Source organism: Anopheles coluzzii, chromosome 3 (genome assembly GCF_943734685.1).
Source record: "Anopheles coluzzii chromosome 3, AcolN3, whole genome shotgun sequence".
NCBI classification, from domain to species: domain Eukaryota; kingdom Metazoa; phylum Arthropoda; class Insecta; order Diptera; family Culicidae; genus Anopheles; species Anopheles coluzzii.
In genome coordinates, this window is record NC_064671.1 from 19004324 (window position 1) to 19025376 (window position 21053).

At 41.8% G+C, this 21053-nt stretch overlaps 1 protein-coding gene and 1 long non-coding RNA gene across 3 annotated transcripts in view; one reads left to right on the forward strand and one right to left on the reverse strand.

Moving 5' to 3' along the window:
* LOC120954651 (uncharacterized) overlaps positions 1-21053 on the forward strand; it is a 57140-nt gene that overhangs the window by 13468 nt on the left and 22619 nt on the right. The window lies entirely within an intron of this gene.
* LOC120954647 (E3 ubiquitin-protein ligase MIB2) overlaps positions 1-21053 on the reverse strand; it is a 61451-nt gene that overhangs the window by 12271 nt on the left and 28127 nt on the right. For both annotated transcript variants that reach the window (XM_049610490.1, XM_049610489.1), the window contains exon 3: positions 12843-13199. In XM_049610490.1, the coding sequence (XP_049466447.1) occupies positions 12843-12900 (58 nt within the window). In that variant the 5' untranslated portion in view covers positions 12901-13199. The remainder of the gene's footprint in view (positions 1-12842; positions 13200-21053) is intronic.

The window sequence follows — 21053 nt, forward strand, 5'->3', positions numbered from 1 at the left end:
GACTTGAAAGGATGTTGTATTGGGTTGTCAAAAAAGTTATAGCGCTTTTTTTTGCACTTTTCGTATGGCTGCAAAACTTGAGAGAGAGAGGTGTAGTAGTGTGATGACTTCAGGATTAGTAAAAGTGATTAATCATGACAGGAGAGAAAGCAGTCTTGGGGTTTTTGTTTTGCGTATTGTTGTTTACTTTTTTCCAGCATCAGGTTACACTAGCGGGCGTGTACTTGTGGTTTTAAGAATGGCTTTTTCCGTTAGTGATATTCATTAATGGAGAAGTGTCCCTTTTATGACAAAACTAGCAGCAATTGTACAGAATAATGGATATCTATAAATAACTTCCATCGCCGAGGATTTGATGGAAATGAAGACTTCAAGAAGAATTGCAGCAATAACTGGAGCTGTAAAAGGAACAGCACTTGAAAACGTCACTCCTCTATTAAACGATGATCTCTCCCCATCTGTCACAGTTGATTGAGCATGAGTCGATTAATTGTTGCATCGTCCAGAAAAAAACAACAGCAAAAACACTGATTTACTCTCATAGCTCACACGATGACCAAGCAGGATAGAGTTTTTATCAGAGCAGTTCAGGGAAGAACAGGTCTCTAACCCCTTCCATACCCACCTTCATATCCGCATTCTCTCGCTGCGCACCCTAATGCGCACTCTAACGCGTAGAATGATGTGATTATTTTATTCCCGTTAATTTCAACTCCTCCGCGCATTACATGTAATTATTTTACATCGTTTCTGTGGTGTGATTTTCTTCTTAAATTGTGCAAACCCAACGAGGAGGATGTATGAATCGTTGTTTTTTTTGGTCTAGTGTCAACGTTGTGTTTCGATCATTTGCATTACTCATGCACGCAGCAGAACACCCCCGGGGCCCAATGTTAAGTGGTCTGACGACCAGACGGTCTGTTTGTTTGTTGTTGTTGTTGTTGTTGTTGTCTGCCATCTTTCGGAGAGTTTGGACCAGAAATCCCAGACAGTCAGATACAAAGCGGCATACAAAGAGATCCGTCTGTTGCAATTGCAGAGTTGCGTTGCGTGCGAGAGTTAGGCAGCGCTCTGACAGACAACAAGAATCGTAACTCCCTCCAAGTCATCGTTTGGATACAATTTTTTTGGCTCGTGATTGCATGTGTTTTTCCCTTCAAACATTTTTGTAATAGATTCCAATTTTGGTTTTATTAAATGTTGCTCCCGTGGCTTGATGTTCGTATTGATTCTAGGCCAGGGTTAGAGAAGATGTTTGGCCAAAAGAGCGAATTTTCATTTTCCATAAAATATTGGATGTTTTTTACATAGTGTCATGGCAGTTCTATGAGACAAGCAACAGAACATACAGAGCTCTTTTCGAACAAAGTCATCGCTGACAGAGCGCTGCCTGACGGTTATAGAGCGTTTGCCTCAGATGATTAACGTAAGTGCGTCCGCTTCAGATCGGATCCATGGTCACTGCATCGTTTCTTTGTGCTTATCTAGAACGTTCAGCGCTTGTGCTGGCGGGTTTTTGTCACTCCTACCCAGTTCTTCCCTTTGATAAAGTCTAACACCCATGGCCAACGCATTGCTCGCATCCGTTGCAGTTGTTCGGCAGCAGCAACAAAAAACCCAAAAAAAAACCTCACACCGAAGCAAACAGAAAGTGATTTGTTGTTTTTTTTTATCACATGTTAAACTCGGTTCCCTTTCTATGGTAGTGTGACCGGCTGGATGGAAAAGCCCGCTTATTCACGGCCGCTATCGCCAAGCGGAAGATGATGCTAAATGCATTCACAAACATAACGCGCGCCGCGCAGAGAAAAAGGGAAAATCCCTCGCACATTACCAATCGTCTTTCGATGAAACATCCCCTGACTGATCCGAGCAAAGCAGAGAAAGATCGGAACTTTAAGGGATCCACGAGCTGTGTGCTGTTGTGTGTGTACGCTCGAAACTATCCCAAATAAAGAGGGAAACGGAAAATTATCAACAAGTTTTGCTGCTCATATCCTTCGCCCTTCACATGTGTTCCAACAAGTTTATGCTTCCCCCCCTGCGATCGTTCACCATCATCGCCGCCATACGAAACATATTAAGTGAAGGAAGGCACTAGCGCAAGAAAAAAGGAAAGAATGTGCTCGTGGGTGGGGGGAAAAGGCAGTAATGTGAGCGCGACATTACCCCCTCGACGGTTGTGTTGGCACGCGCGCGCTCGCGCTCGCCCTTTACCAAAAGCGCGCGCGACACGCACATAACAACACCACGATGCGTTTTAAAAATAAATCTTTTCCAACACTATTTTTAGGTCGTCGATGACGACGGGCCCCTTTTTCTTCCTTTTTTTTCATCGCCCAAAGACTAAGGGGAGCGCAGGACTTAAATCAAGTTTTCGAGCGGAAAACCATTTTTCCTTCCCTTGTGCTTCGGTTTGTGCTGGGGGAAAGAAGCAAAGGATGCACCACTGTTATGCCGTTCCTGCTTCCGGTGTTTAGTTTTTCTGGAAGGATTTGTGAGCTCTACCCAACGAACGGAAAGGAAAACATATACAATCCTAAGACAGGGAGAGACCGGGTGAGGGTGCTACTGCCGCCAGGGACCCGTGCGTCGTGCACAGAAGCGATTGCCTGTGCGTGAGTGTAAGTAATGTGTCTTTAATGAATCTTGCGAGCAGCGGAGCGACGATGGGCCGACGACGGCGGCGTCGTACGTGAAAACGTCGTGAAAAAGGTAAATGACACCGCGTTCAGCAAACCGTCTGAGACACACAACCGTCTTGCGTGTTCGGTTCTCGTGCGCGCCGTGTCTTCCGTGTTCCTTTTTCCTCTCCCTGAGGAGAGACAGAACATTCTCGTCCGTGTGAGTGTGCGTATGTTTCGTGGTTTTGATATGATACGGGGTGTGAAAAAGAGCAATCTTTTCCCCTCGGATTTAGGGTATGTGTGTGGAATATCGTAGACAGGGGAGCATCTTTCTGTTTGGGGGTGTTTTTTCTTCTACTCAACAGATTAGATGCTTTGAACATTCAAACAGCACACATGGATTATGTTTTTCATTTGTGTGATGTCATTTTCGGCCTCGAAAAACATCATGCTGGTGTGACGTTTGAGGATACAAAAATCAAGGGCATTTTAGGAGACGATGTGCAATTGGTCCGAAACTGTTTAAGTAAACAAACATATTTTAATTATTATTTTAACCGCAAGTTATTGGGATGAGACAACACTGTTAAAGCTTTACATCCGACGCTTTGATGTTTAATGCTATTGAAGATCACGTTTTAGCGCTTGCATAACGTTTAGACTTTCGATGCGGTGTTAATACGCTGTGGACGTCCCATGTTTGAGTTTGTTTACTTTTCGGTGACTACCCTTGGACCAAAAATTAGCATTTTTGGCAGCTGTTTCTTTAAAATTAGTTGGTCTTAGTTGTACCTGTTCGATAGTATATTACTTGGAACATAAGGTATATTGTCATCCCTCTCATAGATGTTCCTGTCAAGATATTCACGTATAGATTCTAAGGCTAAGATTTGAGCATTTTCTGTGTCCAGGGAAGTAATAATTCCTCATAACAAAATCGCAAAAAAGGACATCCTTTAGCCAGCACTATATTTTCAGGATTTATCATAGTTTGACTATCATAGTATGTATGCACTTTGAACCGATAGATTCTTTGATAATACGGCATAAAACTATAAATTGATAAATAAAGAGAAAACGGCAAATATAGAACAATTCATTAGAATATTATGTCTGATTTGAATATTTGCTCCAACAACAATTTCAACAACTAAATACCTAGATAGTTTCTTAGTCTCACTCATTTCCAACATTCATTGTGATAATCTATTAGTTTTTGCTTGTATATAGTTTGCTTTCATACTAAATAAATCAAAACTGTCAAAGATCCGAAAATATTAAATAATTTGAAGAAGTCATTAATAGAAAACTGGCGAAAGAGTCTGAAAAAAGTGATCAAAGCCTCTATAAACAAGGTGTTTAAAGAGCCTGCAATATCTAGTTGACATTAATAACGCAATGGCTGCAGGTATGTCAATTTGGGAGGTATAATTTTATGCGATGAAACAAATTGATCTCTTAAATGTTGTAAGGAAAAATAGTTTGCTGCACAATATGTTAAATATGGACTTGCAGATGAACAATTTAAACTGAACAAACGTATTTAAGAACAAGAAATAATTGCTTTAGGTGCGACGGATCCCTTTTTCTTCCTTTATTTTGGATAATGCCATCCTTGTGAACTGTGCAACTGGATTCGAAGATACAAAAAAAACTCCCAAAAAATATTTGTTTATACTATTTAAACCTTTTAAAACAAATCGCGTATACATTAATCTACGATCTATCCTTTCATTCGCTGGCCGCCGCTTTATGGCATACCTTCGACGGTTTTATGGCACGGCATTTTCCGTATGCCGCATGCCAAAACAACGTGTGTCTGTATGTCCGCGCTGGTGTGGCTGGTTGATTATTTTATGTGCATCGACTAAAATATCGTTGCACCACCACGTCAAATATTCATGTGTATGCGGTGCTGTGCTCTGTCTGTTCGTCGTCCTGCACCAAAAAACAAGAGAAACAAAATGAAGCAAACAGCAACATAAACCAGAGAGCATTAGAACCCGGGGTGTGTGTTAGGTTAGGTAAAGAGACAAACCACACACATACATACACACACATACATAAACATATGCACACAGAAATCCCACTAAACGTCAACATATCCAAAGTCGAAGCTTTTTATCCGTTCCGCTTTAGAGAACGGCTAAGCATCTGCAGTATTGATTTTTGATTTTTATTTTAAAACTTCCCAAGGCGGTCTGTGCCTGTGTGTCGGTGTATGATCAACGCTCACGGTCATTGTTGGATGGGGGAAGGTTGTGGAAAATTCAGACCGTTTCGACAGGTAGCAAAACTATCTGCCAATGTGGCTGTTTTTAGAGACTGCTGGACTTAGGATATGGTACGCCTAGTTTTGGGGCCAATGTCGAACTATTTCTGTTTTACAGAACAGGTCGAACAAAAGGTGTTGTTCCTGATTGTCGTGGGAGAGCGCATCAGTTTGATTTGGTGTTGAGAAATTAAAGATAGCACACCATTTTCAGGTCATGTTTTAAAGTGTTCCGAAACAAGTTGCCAGAAGCACAAAGAAGAAGAAGAAAAAAACATGTTAATTAGCCTCTTTTTGACACAATAAAGCTTCTCCCATCAGTCGCGCTGCTGTTGGGGTACACGATTAGCAATCACTTGCAATAAAAATCCCCATCGAAGAAGCATTATCACATTAAAGCGGCGCGCTTTAGCAATAAACCGAAGCGGACAAATTTTCGATGTTTTTGTGTAATGCTTACTAACACGCAATCATTACGAAGACGATATGGTGGATTTCCCCCTTTCGCTAGCTGTACCCCGCAACTGGTAGACCTAATCACAATTACAGAGAAGAGTGTGTGTGGGTCTGTAACAAACTTTCAACTAACTTTCAATCGATGATACATCATAATGCGACGGAGCATTTGTGGCGTTATGATTTACTAAGCGCACTCAGTTGGAACACAATTTTACGCAACCGACCGATCGTCGAGTCGCTGTGCGATAGCGTAATGAAAAGTAACAAGCTTTTACAACTTGTTGGAGCACATTGCACATAGCATTCCCGGCAGCGAGTTGCGCCTGTCTGTTACAGCAATAGCAGGGCCCTTAGGTAGTAAATTAACTCTGAGGCTAGTTGCCATCACTTTTTATAACTTTGATACGTGTAAGGACGGTTTTGGAGGCGCTCCAAAGCTTCACACCGTATTGGATTGATGGCAAAAGTGTCAATATTCCTGCAAAGGTGCTTTTCTAATGTCATGCCGCAATAGTAATCAAACAAGTTTACTGATATGCGTCACAATTATATAAAAAAAACTGAAGCAAAACTTCGGGCTTCTGGCTTTGATAGTTAAACGAAGGGTTAAAAACTTTACTGTGGTGGAATTTAAATTACTTTCACATTCTCACATGCTCTGCGGAAACATTCCTGCTGCTCTCGCGTGTCTGAGATAAGCATACAGCACTACACCGTGCAATGATTGGAAGAGCTTTTGAGGCGAAAACTTTTCCAATTATCGCTTCAGCGCCAATGTGATCGGTCAATGTGCGCTCGGTTCGATGATGCTGGCTGCTGCCGGTTGTTGTACTGCTCGTTTGACATTTGTGAAATGGAGCTCGGTGCGGGATGCAAAGTTCGTCTATTGAGCTGTCATGCAGTGGCGCAGTACTGTGCGCTCTCATTACCCGTCATCGTACCCCACACCCCCAGAGAATAGGACATGGCACATCTGTGCAAGCAAACATACGGCAGTGTGCGGCATAATAAGCGCGCGCCCGCGCGCACGTGGGCAGTGTTGACACGCGAACGCGGTCGTACGGTTTTGTTTGCGTTAACTTTTGCGTGCTAATTAAACGGTTACATTGAGCTGGGCCCGGCGCAATTTCCCGGTGTGCTGTGCTGTGCAACACTACGGGGCGAATGAAAATCTAGGAAATCAAACATCGTTTGTAAATCTAGCGATGTGATTCTTTGTTTTTAATACTATTTTTAGCGCATTGTTATTCGTCGTAGGACTTTTTTTCAAAATAGAAGAAAATCAAAATTGTTTAACGGAAATGTAAACAAAACATATTGACAAAGCTGGTCACCCGGAACAAGGCTAAGCAGGCCTGCACTCTTGATAAGGGAAGATACAAGGTGGCAATGAACAACACGTCGAGTCAATCCGGGAGTCAAGTCGAATCTAGGGAAGATTAGGAATGTTAACAACTGTTGCTGTCTTTCTTGAATACTTGGGAAAGTAAATGTGAATTCTGAAATGGCTTGGAAAGTTTTATGTAAAGTACGAGATCAAGGATGTTACAGGCGTGCCACGAGTTACGACGAATTTTATTTCGACAGTTAAAAGTTGTCATTGACGAGAAATTGATGTATTTTATTGAATTTCTGGGCTGATAACCATTATACACACATTTCCAAAGGTTCCAAAACTACCCGATCTTGAATATCTATATTGTGTACGGCTTTTGAAATATGATTATTACATTATCGAACATTATTTTAAATAAAATACACGATATCATAGATTCCAACTCTTCGACTTCGGTTATAAACTTTATATTCTTAGATAAATGCAGTCCTAAATGCAGTCGTATAACGGGGGACACCTGTATATGTATTTTTTTTAATGTATCAACAATGTGTGTCAAAACTGTTTTCGTCTTTGGGAATAACAGACTTATTTTTGGAGCAAACGCTCATGAAAACAATATTTACACACCTGAACCGCTTCTTGTGCATGTTTTGACAGTTTTTTCTCAAATTAAAGTGTGTCAGTCTTTAAATCGTAATAATTATTCAAACAAAAGGAAAACCAATATTTGGTTAGCAATTTTTGTTTCAACTTCATTGTGAAATTTACATAAAACTTCGAAGTCTTTCTTGAGATTAAATAGAATTAAATAATGTATAGAAGGATTAATTTCTTCTTCTTCTTCTGCTTTGGCACAACAACCGCTGTTAGTCAAGGCCTGCCTGTACCCACTTAGTGAAATGAGCTTGGGGGGCACGGTCTATTCGGGACTTGAACCTATGACGGGCATGTACGTCGTGCGTCGTGCGAGTTGACGACTGTACCACCAGACCGGCCCCATGAAGGATTAAATTACTATAATTTAGATCTCTCTTGCTAAAGTCTTGCCGGACATGATTTCACGCTGTCCTGAACGTCATATTACGACGAGGTCATGTTACAAACAAGTCTAGCAGTCATTTATGTTGGGCCTTCATTACGCCAAGAATGAGTGAAAAGAACTAAAAATAAATGTCAAACTTCAACAACTTGCTTGCACAACTGTCACCTTGTATTTTGAGCAGTTTTTTTTTCAAGTCACTTTTCATTGAAGTCATTCAAGTTCAATTGTATGTTTATGTTTACAGTAGCTTCTTTCATAAGCAAATAAAATATTCTACTAAGTGATTCCTTGCTTCAGGGGAGAAAGGTTAGCTAATGATTATCAAACACCTTGCGCACCGCAAAACAAACACCCTACCACGGCTGGCCCCAGATTGTGATCTTAATCGCTTGGTGCAATCAGCATCACTTTCACCAAAAATTAGCAAGCACATGCCCACCCCCATTAGGTCACACCAACAAGTGATTCACGTGCTTTTCTTTCGGTTCACCTTTCGCTACCGCGCTTCCCGCGCCGTATAATGAAAAAAGCGTGCGAAACGAGTGCAAAAAAAAAGAAAACATCTTTGAAGGTAAACGATACCATCGGCTCTCTTGTTATCAAGAAGCAGCATAATTGCTCCTTGCCTTCTCTCCCATTTACATTTAGGTGTTGCGCGAGTGTTGCGATCCAAAAATAAAGCCCGACAAAAAGAAGCCCCTCGCAGAAATGGTTGCGCCTGTAATGTTATGCAAGTGGAGTAATTAAAAGTCTCCTCCTTCCTCCTGGTTTTGGATGTTGCGAAAATTGTTGCATACTTTTTAGGCGTTGTTTCTGTTCCTGAGTATGGGAAAGGATACACACAATGTGAGGTGTTTGTTTAAAAAAAATAATTTTAACGATTCAATAGCAACAGTTTGGCCGAAAAACAGCGAATAACACCAGCAAAAAACAATGCCCAAATACCGAAGGAAGCCCGTGTTTCGATATTTGGGAATGATCAAATTATGGAAATCAACCCATTTTGTTTTTACGAAGAATGCGAAAGGCGTCGTTAAACGCATAAAAAGGGCAAAATTAAAAATCAAAAATTATCCACGGAATAAAAAAAAACCGGTGGCAAAAGCGCAACCCTTTGGGAGGCGTTCGTGGTGTGGTGATGGCCCGTGCCAGATGGAGCTTGGTGATACCGGTTGGGAAAAACTTTTCCCTGGTGCTCGTTTTCCGAGCAAAAAAAAAAAAAGGAACCACCACACACAAAATCCCAACCCAGAAGGGAAAGTTTTGTTCTTCCTGGTTTTTCTTCTCTTCGTGCCGCGCTGTGGACACACGGGAACTTCCCCCGTTTGTTTTGTGGGTAGGATCGATACACACACACACACACACACACACACACACACACACACACAGACGGCGGCACGGGTAAAACTGTTTGGCAGCTAATATCGCGTTACGGGGAACACCCTGCTGGGAGAATACCATAACACACGCACACACAAACACACACATACACGCCATCGGTGATCGGTGATCGGCCCTAAAAACCCACAGGAAAAAACCATCAACACTGCTTCCGCCTGCCTGTCAGGGGTCGGAATGGTGGCGCCCACCCATCATCCAGTTTACCCTGCTCGGCCCAAGGACTTCTGCGTTTTACCCCGTTTGGTCGGGAAGACGTTCCCCGTCTCGCTTCCTTCCCTTTCCTGGGGTTCAAGGGCTCGAAGGTCAATGTCCTCTCGCAGTGTTGTTGGGTGGGCGTGTGGTGCAGTAGGGTAGAGAGGACTGCTCGTAGAAGATACTGCCCCCTGGTTGATGTTTGTTTGTGTATATCATGTCTTGCATGCCGCTTTGGCCGGGCTTTGTTTCATTAGTCAGTTCCGGGTTTTTGAACGCAGATTTTCCGATCTGACACATGCACACCCACTCACACACACACACACGCACACAAACATACAGTCGCACCATTTGGCACATTGCAAGGGATGCATGGGAACGGTTTTTGGGGAAATTGTTGGACTTTCAGGCCACTAAAAGACTTTCGTTTTCCCGGTGGGTTTTTTTCTTCTTCTTTTAGGCTCCTTTTCTTCGCCTTTGTTGTCTCGGTATTATCCGTGGTAATGTTGTTAAATAATGCGCTTTGATACAGTTATGTTGTTAGTTGGCTATTGAACTCGAAAGTTAGCTCAGTTGTCATCAGATAAAATTGCATTTTTAAGGATTATTAAAAGAGTCTTTACGCACGATCGTTAGACTCGTTGCATCGCTAAAGCAGACGTTTTTATGCGGGAAAGATCTCTTTGAAGTTCATTTCCACGAGACAATATTAGATATAATATAGAATATAATGTGGATCAGATATAATATTAGATCAAAATACAAAAATGTTTTTGCTTCAAGTAAGGGAAAGGCAAATATTCGGTCCTTTTTTCAAAAGCCCTGTATTGCTTTTAATGCCTTCTAGTGTCAATACTTGGAAATAAGTGAACGAGTGAACGTTTAAAGGATTACGACCGAAAAGTTACGAAACATTTTATATGAAGCGTTTGTTTAAAAAACGGAGCATTGTATTCACAATTTGAGCTGCTCAGCTTAGTACATTAAGACTGACCCAAACATAAGTAATATTGGAATAAACATAACTCAAGAACAAATAAAATCAATCAAATATTGTATAAATAAATTAAACTTAATTGAAAAATTACGGCCATACGGACGAGAACGATTTAAGCGACGATTTAAGACCGATGCTAAATAATAATCACCCAAAATCTAATTATGTTTTTTTTCTCCTTTTTTCTGCTTTTGTGAATATATATTCACCATCAATGAGATTTATGAAATTGCTTCAATCATTTTTCGATTTAATTATTTTTATAATCTATTTCTCAATTAGCCCTCTTTAATTAACATCCACCCACAGGATCAAATCGAGCGAATTTATTACATATCGCTCTTCGGTCCCAACGGCCAATTGGAACCGTTACCGAAATTGATGATATGCCCTGTCGTCGTTCAGTGATTACCAATGATGCCTTAACTGACCATAAATAGTCAGCAGATGCTGCTGCTGCTGCTGAGGCCGCTTCGCACGAGTGGCAACCGTACACAATCTCAACAGCCTCTCTCTCTCTCTCGCTCTCCACTCGCTTTTACCGATGGGGCTTTACCAAATTGCCATCAATTCTTGCCACTTCGCGTTTGAAGAGGAGGGAAGAAAAAAAAGCAACAAACCTATCGCCGGGGTGCCCACCCATTAAGCGTGTTTGTGCGCGCTCCTCCCAAAACGCAGACGTGCGCCATGTGCAACACGCACAAAAAACACGTGGAGAAAGGGGCAGGGGGGGGGGGGGAGGTGCGGGAAAACACAGTCGAGTTGTTTGCTGCTCGAGTCTGTCACGTTCCGTCTGTCTGTCTGGTCTACCGACGCTCTCCCGATGCTGCTGCTGCTGATTTTGCCAGTGCGCCGATAGCGTACCAGTGACGATGAAAATAGAAGTGACTGCGTGCGTGTGCAACAAGGAGACGCATCATCCGAACGAACAGCAAGCAGAGGGGTGTGTGCTAGCACCGGTGGATCGTTTTAGCACTTGACTGATCTTATGCAGAAGCGTACTAATTTTAACCGAACGATGCTCGCAACTCCCCCTTGCACGCCGCTTAAATGGTGAGGGGAAGAGTACGATCATTGGAGAAGAAAATAGAACCCACTCCCGAAAGCGAATAGGCAGACACACGGATTCGGAGGGATGGTATAGGCAGCGGCGGCAGTAGGATCACGAATTTGTCATCCAAGCGGCAACAGATGGCGCTAGAAGGGGCGTGCTATTCGAGCAAAAATATGTTCAATATCCAAAACGAACGCCGTCGAACGTGATCGTGTGGCAGAACGCATTTAGGTTTTTAATGTTTTATCGTGGAGAAACCAGACACGAAACGTTTGCAAAGATAATAACGTATAGCGAACTTTACGCGCTTAAGCAACATGAACATATTGACCTTTGGACGATCAGATAAATGGGATTAGCACAGCTAAGTCCTTGAATGAAAAGATGACATGTTGTGGGTTCAGTTCTACGTGGAATTGAACCCACAGGAATATTATTTACTTATCAGTATCATGTACAAAAAAGGACCGGGAAGTTTTCCATTGCCATGCACTTGAATTGAGGCTTAAAAGATGTCCGCTAAACGCTTTAACTTTAATTAGTTTTATATAATTTTACCTCTCTTTATTTGAAATTTCATTCCAAAGATAAAATTTCAATTTAAAACGATTAATAATAATAATAATAAAATAATACGAAGGATTTGTTGGAAATGTCCGACGAAAGAGAGATTTCGAGCAGCGTCGAACGCAAGCCGCATACAACAAGGGAGAAAGTTGCATTCAAGTGATACCAATTGGAATGATCGAATCGAACTGCTCGAATTCGGGACGATGTTTCACTTTCCTACAGGAATGTTTTGAAATTGGATTATTTGTTTTCAATAAAACGATCATATTGACTTTTTACCTAGCGATTGACGTATTTTATCGCTGGCTTAGTCTAGTAGCGCTATAGTTTCTGCTTGATGACGCTTCGATTTTAATGCAAATAATTTTAAATTTCCGCATTTTAGAGACGTTGTTAATTACTTGAATATTGTTCTGTTATTTGTCGATCGTAGTGTCAGTATTATAAGGCCGATATTTTATTTTAACATCACCAAATTGTATGCCAACTAAATAAAAACGTTGTAGGCACGAGGCACAGAAATATTTAAATACGGAACCACTTGAATGCGAAGGGTTAAGATTGAGCACCTTTAAAACATTAAATGCTCGCAAAACTAAAATTATCCTATTTAGCCGCTTTTTAAGTTATTAATACGATATAATCTCCACTTTCAGGTCTCATGCAAAATAATCATTTCAACCATAAATAGCTCCATTAATTACACTAATTGCATTGGTCTTGCGTTACCTCGTTGAATAAATAAATTAAACCGCTTTACATGTTTTCCACCGGCGATTACGTATCGTTGCCTGAGAACCGCTCCGTTACCCCACTTCCTCTAGAGTGATGATTTGGCCGATGTGATGAAACGCCAACAAAAACCTCCCACGAAACACAATCACCTTACCTTGTTCATGCCAGATCCAGTCGGGACCGCGGGCGACTCGAATGCCCGGTGCTAGCATGGCTGGTGACGCCGTATTATCAGACCGGGGCGGCAGGACACCACTCCAGCGTACGACCCCAGAACCCTAGCGTCCTCCTCCGGCACCCTGTCACTAGCAGAGGACGCGTAGAGCAGTCTACAACTACGCACTCTCCTCCTTGGTTGTGCGGGCGTTCTTCAGCTACGAATTGAACCACGGATTTGGAGTGGAACAACACACACACTCTCCGTTTGCTGCACTACGCCGGATACATCTGTCCGCCAAAGGAAAGGATGTTTGCTGCACGGGTTAAAAACCCACCAGAGCGAGCGCTAACACTAAAATTGGAAGAGAGAAAAAGAGAGAGACCGTTAAAACTCATCGTAGCGGAAAATGAAGTGTAATTGAAAAATTATGAGTAATTAAAGTCGGGGTAAATTCGGCACATCTTCCCTGCCCATCTATTCACACGAGTCAGTAGTAGTGGTAGTAGTGGTAGTAGTAGTAGTAGTGCTGGCATTGCTAGCATTACACCCCACACTCGGCGTTCGAAAACAACGAGCTGTCCGAGCGAATCAAATTAACTCGCATTTAATGGGTCAACAAGATGTCGAAGCCGGCGACCAGGCGACCACCAATGTGCGCACTGCTGGGCCCCCGGCTGGCCGGTATCTGCCCACTCCCCAGACCCTCCCATTCAACATGGCGAGAGTGTCTCCTTTCGAACCGAAACTACCCGCCCGCAGGAAGAAGACACGTTCATGTCCACTGCATTTTGGGGTTTGGGGCGCTGTTGTGTAGTACGTGAGGAGTTCCCAGCTTCGTAGCTAGAGTAGAGAGCTCGAGCGGTCGTTGGTTAGTGTCCGAGAGCTAACATAAAACTTTATTCGCATTCTTTTTCTTTTTTCTTCCCCTGTATCACTGCCGTTTCATGTCCCGGTTGGTCAACGCCATCCAAAAGAGAGGACAGAGAGATTGGGGGGAGGGTTATGGGCGGCTATGTGCAAATATTCAGCCATCGGTCCGTCGCCTCTAAATCCAGGGCGATAGGATTCCGCATCGACTGGCTGACGGGTGCCTTGCATACAAGCAAGCGAACACGAACGGAATGCGCTCCCGGTCGCTGCAACAGGGTGATTCGGAAGGATACGATCGGATTCGTGAATATATGTTGGATAACAAATTCAACTAATAAATAATTAAGATAGTATTAGCCTTTGGTGTGCAGGTGCATTCATTGAAATATTGAATGATGTAATTGAGCAGTACTTTCAACAATGAATCAAAGCGCTGTAGATTTTTCTCCATTTTTATACCTTATGTCACCTTGTTGCGACTTAAACTGCATTTATTAGACTTCATTTATCAATTATCTATCGATAAATTTGCATTTTTTTGACCCTCTCCTTCACTAACGTAACATAATAACAAAGTAAGTATCAAATCGTAACGTTTAAAGGCCCCCCCCCCTTCCTTTATCAGGGTTACGTAATTGATGGATGAAGCCTTATGAATATAACAAGAAGTTGTCCCTGAAAAGCGCTTTTACTACGGACCAAAAAGAAACGTATCTCGTATTTCTGTGTGAATCGAATTTTACTGTGTTAAGCCAAATGTTGCTATTGTTGGTTTGAGGAGATAGATTTTATCGACTGAATTGGTTATTTGAAACGATTCTGATAGAAGATTGCAGATTGGAACCTTTTCGATTGATTTTTAAAATGCGAATAATAAGGCATTTCACAATTGATGTGTCAAATTGGAACAATTTTCTTTATAAACAAATAAAATGCCGCATGTGTAAGAAAACATCCTTAAGCAATACGACCTTTTTGGACCGTTACTCCTGAATAAAAAAAAAGAAAACATCTCCGCATATTATACTACCTGTACACGTTTTTGCAAAACTATAAATTTCTAAATTTGTTAAAAAATAAATTTCCTTGAAAATTGAATAGTATAACATAAAAAATAATAGATTAGGCGTAAGTATTTAACTACGTCAAAAAAATTTCAGCTAATTTTTAAAAATGCTCTATAGTCCCTGTTCGTAGACTATACAATTCAGTCGAACACTAATGTATTGGTGTCCGATTGACCGGAGGAGGGATTAGGTAGAGTTTTAATTCTTCTCGAGGCCCCAACCGTGCAGAAAACAAGCAAAACTCGCATAGTCGGTTGTTTTTTATTACATACTTAAATACAACGTATAGAGCTGAAAAGAAATATTTGCTCTTGATTTGTAAGTTCTAGGAACAGATAATAGTATTTTCGGTCATGTCTACTTTACCGCGCGACACCGAAATGCAGATGACGGCATTCAAGCGATGGGTTGCGATCGCCATCACTATGATGACGCCAGACGACAAAGACGCTTTTATTATATTGAAAAATGAACAGCAATGTCTGCGATACCAATGACATTGAACAATATAGAATACTCCTCCCAATTCCGTAACGCAACTTCCCTTGATTTAACCAAACCCGTAAAACACAACTCAACCACCCTGTGACGACGGGGCTTATGATTCTTCATACTCTCATTGACATATTTAACAGTATGTAGATGAATTCTTGTACCGTCGCCAACAGACGAAGACTCCTGGTTTTGCCGGTCGTCTACTACTAATCCTTTCCCCTTCCTTACACAGTGAAGCATAAGGTACCACAGCTACCATCACTACCACGCAAAAACATAACACACTCCCGCGGCTGTAGTACTGCTGCTGCAACATGCCGGTTTTGTTCTCGACCGCTGTGCGCTGCCGATGACTAATGTGTGTGCTATTTTTCGATGACAGCAGCTGGTTCATCATAGGTTGATTCTGGAAATGGGGTTAGCAATTGGGATTTTCCTTCATTTCGTTCATCCGTTCGGTGTCAATATAGTGGTGGAGACAATTTTACCAAGAATTTCGTTAATCCTCAATAAGTTTTAGGAGTTCAAATTCATCATCCTACGTACAGTTTGACGCATTGGAGGGGAACGGTACACGCCTTTGGCGTTAGTCTGAGTGTCGCATACCGGCGGCAACAATCGAGAAGTGGTAATGCGGAGATAACGAAATGCGTTAACGTGACACATTGGTTTATGGGGACGACGACAATTCACGAGTTTGAGTTCACTGCCGGCTGCTCTCAGACTCTCGCGTGTTATTTGTTCCGTCAAACCCAATGCGCCAAAATATGTGCCCCGGTCGACGGCGACGAAGACGACAACGCACATTTGACGCACCAAAAAAGAAACCATTATCAAGGACATTCGTTTTTAAGTGAATCAAGTGGGTTAATGTTGTGAAACAACCGTGTAGAATTGTTTTTTTTTTGTTTCAGTGAAATTGTTGTCTTTCATTATGGTATCGAATGACCATTTTTATCGATATTAGTCAATTTGTTACGATCAGTTCAAACAAAAACCAGGCGTATTTTATTTACAAAATACAATAAACAACACCGCCCCATTTCCGCCTTTTATGGTGCGAGGCGATCGGGTGAACTCTTTACGACACATTCGAGAGCATAACACACAAGACCCTAATAACAGACCACGACCACCCCCTTTTGTTGTTTGGGGCTGTGACCGCAAGCGTACCCCTACTAACTATCGTCCGGAACGAAGCGGGGGACAAGCAAAAGACGGGCCATGTCGTGTTTTAATAATCACACCAAGTGTACTGCTCACGCGTTACAGTACGAATAATCGTCGTGTTTAATGGACGTACATTCTTCACCCTCCCCTGCATTCTCCCCCATCCAAACTGTGCTGGGAACTCGGGGCAGGTCGGGGGTTGCCTGTAGGACGATCGAGAGTCCATAAGTTCCCATGTGGAAAACCATAAACCACCCTCCTCCCCCTAGCGAGACAGTCTGTTCTCCTCCAGAGACCGCATCCGGTGTTTCATTTAAACACTCGGGGGAAACCCGTGAAGGGCATAAATGGGGGGGAGAGGATGGTGTTGTAATGAAAAAAAGACGCACAAGAATGACACAAAACCCTAATGACTACCCTTAAGAGCTGTACTGGGGGGGATGTTGGAGGAGGGAAAAAGACAGTACGATGACAAACCCCTGAACCGTTTCCGCAAGCCGGCATTTCCGCCTCTTCTATGGGCGTCTCATGCCATTTCGTTGACCTCCGCCGGTCGTTCGATTATCGGGGATCACATCATCGACCGTTGGTGGCGGTGGCGGCGGTGGCCGTGGCGCCATTTTGTTTACATGTTCCCATTTAATGTAACTGATTAAGGTCGGTAACGCTCACTACGGGGTGGCAGTTGTTTGTTGTGACACTGGGCTGGTTTGTGGCTAGATAAGTGGCTAATAATTTTGGTGAGCAACTAGCAAGAGGTTCCCACCTCTGTCCATGACATAAGCTTTCACCATGCATCCATCCATCAAACCATGCGCTAAAAGAGCAGCTGAATTTTTAAACATGACGCATCATAATCGCACACAGCGCGCGGTTCTTATTTCCGCTGCATAAGGCACTGAGACATTGCTGAAACCTATGCTCTGCTGTGCTTTGCGTTCCGGTTATGGTCACTGCGTTACTGCCAACGGTACATTCTGTGCTTCCTTCCCCCACCAGCACCACCCACTCACACATACACACATACACGATTGCGTTTAATCGCGTTGCGCATTTCCGGCTCGGCACACACCGGTGGAGGCGTGCATCTTAATTTACTGATCGACCGGTGCGTGACAATAGTGCGAGCCCGGTGGTGATGGTGGTGGTGTGTTTGTGGGCAGCTGGCAGAAACAGTGAATTAAAAGCGACAGCCAACTGCAACCACAACACACAGAGGGGACGGCCGTAGAAAACTTTATTAAACTGATTTGGTCTGATTCTTGGTTAAATTATACGCGATGGCAAGTTCATTTGGATAACAGCATACTAAATAACATCAAAATTAAAAACGCAACAAATGAAACTGTTCTTAACAATCCACAAGTGGTCTAGAAGCCCACAAGTGGCTGACGGTTTGGGCAGTCCTTGGCCGACAACGGTTACTGTGCCAAAATTAGACGAACGATTAAGGTTATGAATTGAATTTAAACTCAATACCGATTTCATTTTACAGTTCAATTCGACGAATTCGATTGTATTTTGTGGAAAATCTGTCCAATTTTTAGATCCGTATAACTCTGAGATATATTTTTTTTTTAATTTACAAAAGGATCAAATAAAGCGTTAAAAGTTGTGTAAATATAAACTATAATTAGGAAACCTTACTAACACATCAAAAAAACAAATGTTTTGAATAACTAAATATTGTAAATAAAATGCTATAAAAAACTAATAGTCATTATGACTTATGATACAAAATATTAATAATTTTATAATAGACTTAATGATCGTCTAAGAAGCGATAGAAATAAAGTAAATTGGGAATATTTAAACATGTTACCCTGTTTCCCTTTTTAAACATTTTCTTGTCTGATTTTGTGACATTTTAGAAATTATTATTATTATTATTATTATTATTATTATTATTATTATTATTATTATTATTATTATTATTATTTTTATTATTCTTATTATTACTATTATTATTATTATTATTATTGTTAGCATTAGTATTGTAGTTTATTCGATTATCGAATAATTTGTGCCTGCATTACACACTACAACACCATTCTTAGAAACAAAAAGACCTGAACCTCACCAAAGCTCAAAAAGACAACATTGAATTGAACGTTAGAAGCAAAAAAATGAAATAAATAGAAAAATAAATAGCCACATCAAACATGACATATTCGTCAAAAAAGCTGTCTTAAACAATTCCTTAATCGTCATATGAAAATCAATTTAGCAATATAGAATGGACTCTGGCCGTAAAAGATGCATTTCTCTTAAAGTCTGCCTCATAATTCATAATTTTTGGTCTTATTCGATCGTTTCGTCTTTAAAGTCAATCATAATACAATTATTTATTGCGCCACATTGGGAAAATCGTTCCTTGCGGCTTAAGCCATTTGGTAACTTTTTCTGATCGTTTTAGGCCGTTAGTAGCACGAGATCTCGAGCAGCGCTGTCCCAAGGCCCGACCCTGTGCAAAGATTTAATCTGCATATTTCACAAGGATGCGCAAGAACAGTAGCTCTGCCGCATGCTAATCGGGCTCATTCTAATTCAGCTCCGCCCTATCTTCCTTCCTCCCAAGAGTCGAATGCTTCGATTGATTAAAGATGTACACCACACACTTTACCATACGATTGCCATTCGCAAAACAATAAAACCATTTACTTCAGTGATTGAATCGGTGATGCTTGTTGTCCCCTGTGGCCCACCGAGAAGCTTCTGAATCACAATCGCAACGACATGGCCGCTCCAGCGGAGAATGAAGTTGCATGAATGAAGAAGGAGCGCGCTGCATTTTTTTACAAATCGTTCAAAACATGAATGTAAATATTTTGCACACTTGAGGGATTTGTTTATGTATGTCTTTTTTTTTTACTTCCTCCACTAAACCAAACTCAGTCCAAAGTGTGTTCTGTCGTTGAAATTTAACGGGTGCGACAACAATACGCCCGTCGCGGAACGGTCTCGCACCAGTGCCGTGACAGACAAACGGCAACGCGGTGCAAACACAGGCGGACACTACTGCAGTGTCATTGCGGCTATTCGATCGCACTTGTGAGAAAGATACTCGAACCGGCCGGAGGAGAGTACAAACGAACGCAAACAACAACAAAACAAAACAAAAAAACCCATCGACCGTACAGCAACGTGACGAAACCGCTCCAAACCGGCCTTGGAAACGTACCCGGCTGGCGGGTGCAAAATAGAAAGAAAACAGACGCAAACACACACCCAACCGAACCCAACCCGCGATCTACCCGCGGTCGTTCTGCGTCCCTGGAAGCCTTTCCACTTGGCACTCTGTAACGCGAACCCCGTCAACCGTTCACACCTGGGCTGCGACACAAACGTGCTATATCCCGCCATCTCTCCCCACCCTGTCGACGACCCTTTTATGTCCGCCCTGGCAAAAGGTTAGCCTTCTCGCAGTGTGCAACACGTTGCACTCTTCTCCAGTCCTCGCGTGTGCTGTGTAGACACAACACTCAGCAGTGTCTGTCGCTATACTCTTCCTTAATCCTTTCATTCCCTTAACCCTTCATGTCGCAGGAATGGGATAGAATGGGGCAAAAAGAACACACACACACACAGCAGGGATTTTGTTGAAGCGCTACTATTTCGTCCGGAATCTCATTTCTCTAATCCGATCCGAGCGAAAAAAAGCGGATTGAATTCACTGCAAACACGTGCGCACTGATAAAATACGGTCGAGCGATGTAAAGGTGCGACGGTGTAGTGTTTATTCGATTTGTTGCATACATTGAACTTACGGGAGGAAGGTAATGGAACTCTTTCGTGAAGGGTTGCATTGAAATTGGCATGCATAGCGCTGCGGTACGGTTGAGCATTAATAGCAAGGCATTACAGACAAGTGTTGATAACATAATTTAGGAGCAGTGAACTCCGCCCAAAATGTTTAAATTTTGGAAGCTTTGCAGTCCACTATCAAAATGGAAATGAAATGCAATTGGCATTAATTTGCAAAGCTTTTAATTTTGAATGGTTAATAAGAGATCATCCATAAATGGCGTAACGTTCACAAGAGGAAGAAGAGTGAAGGTAGGGAATGTAGGAGTAGGTTTTTCAGCAATAAAATAATTTGAAAAGGCATTTCTGAGTTATATGATATATGCTTTCCAACAGAAAAAAGTATTGTACGTTATTCAAAATTCAAGAATTATTGCAATATTGATGTTGAATAACCAATCCTTTACATGACTAATTAAAGGAGATTGTATCAAGCGATACGTTTAATACACTACAAGAAGAAGGATATTAACATTTTTAGCGTTACGTAATTAATGAATGATCTCTTGATAGCACCCCAATGTATATGATTACATTTGTTCTGACGGGGATATATTGAGAGATTTAGAACCCTTATTATTTCAATGAGATCATCAATCATCAATTTCATTTATTTCACATGTGGTATTCTCCAAGTACAAGACCAAGTTAGTCACCAAAAAAGCCTGATCATTACATTTGAATGATCTTAATACAGAGATTTTCAGGGGTATAGAACCTTTTGGGACACTTTCTTACATCTTTTTATATTTGTTTATTTGTTTATTTGTAAATGTTAAGTGATTGGCCATCATTGGCC